Raw genomic sequence first — 391 nt, forward strand, 5'->3', positions numbered from 1 at the left:
CTCTACATCGTGAACGTTGGTGAGATTTTGGGGACAGCGAGGCGGGAGCGAGCCCGGCAAGGGCAGCATCTCCTCACCCCTCTCCTCTCCCTTGCAGCTCATTTCAGCGCCACGGAAGCCGGGAACCTGTCCACCCTCTTTGATGTCGGGGGCATTTTAGGTTTGTCACACACCCGGGTGGAGGGGGTGGATCGGGGATGATTTGGGGACAATTCTGGCCTTGTGGGACGGATATCACCATCTCGGCAGGCAGCAAACCCCCGCGCTTTCATGTTGCCATCCAGGTGAGCACTGCAACACCTCTCCAAGGGTCTCACTTGCTCAGGCTATTTTTTCCTTGATAAAAACCACATTTTGCAAGCAGGGAGGGGACCAGAGCTGCGTGCAGGTG

General features: G+C 57.3%; 1 protein-coding gene across 1 annotated transcript in view; it reads left to right on the forward strand.

Moving 5' to 3' along the window:
* The window catches only part of LOC104516689 (sugar phosphate exchanger 2-like), a gene marked incomplete at both ends in the record, with an annotated part of 2,120 nt that overhangs the window by 1,409 nt on the left and 320 nt on the right, over positions 1 to 391 (forward strand). The window contains 2 exon segments of the mRNA XM_010161107.1: positions 1 to 19; positions 98 to 160. The exon segment at positions 1 to 19 is cut by the window's left edge and continues 24 nt beyond it. Of these exon segments, the coding sequence (XP_010159409.1) occupies positions 1 to 19; positions 98 to 160 (82 nt within the window).

This window comes from Eurypyga helias, unplaced genomic scaffold (genome assembly GCF_000690775.1).
Source record: "Eurypyga helias isolate BGI_N326 unplaced genomic scaffold, ASM69077v1 scaffold30930, whole genome shotgun sequence".
Classification (NCBI taxonomy): Eukaryota; Metazoa; Chordata; class Aves; order Eurypygiformes; family Eurypygidae; genus Eurypyga; species Eurypyga helias.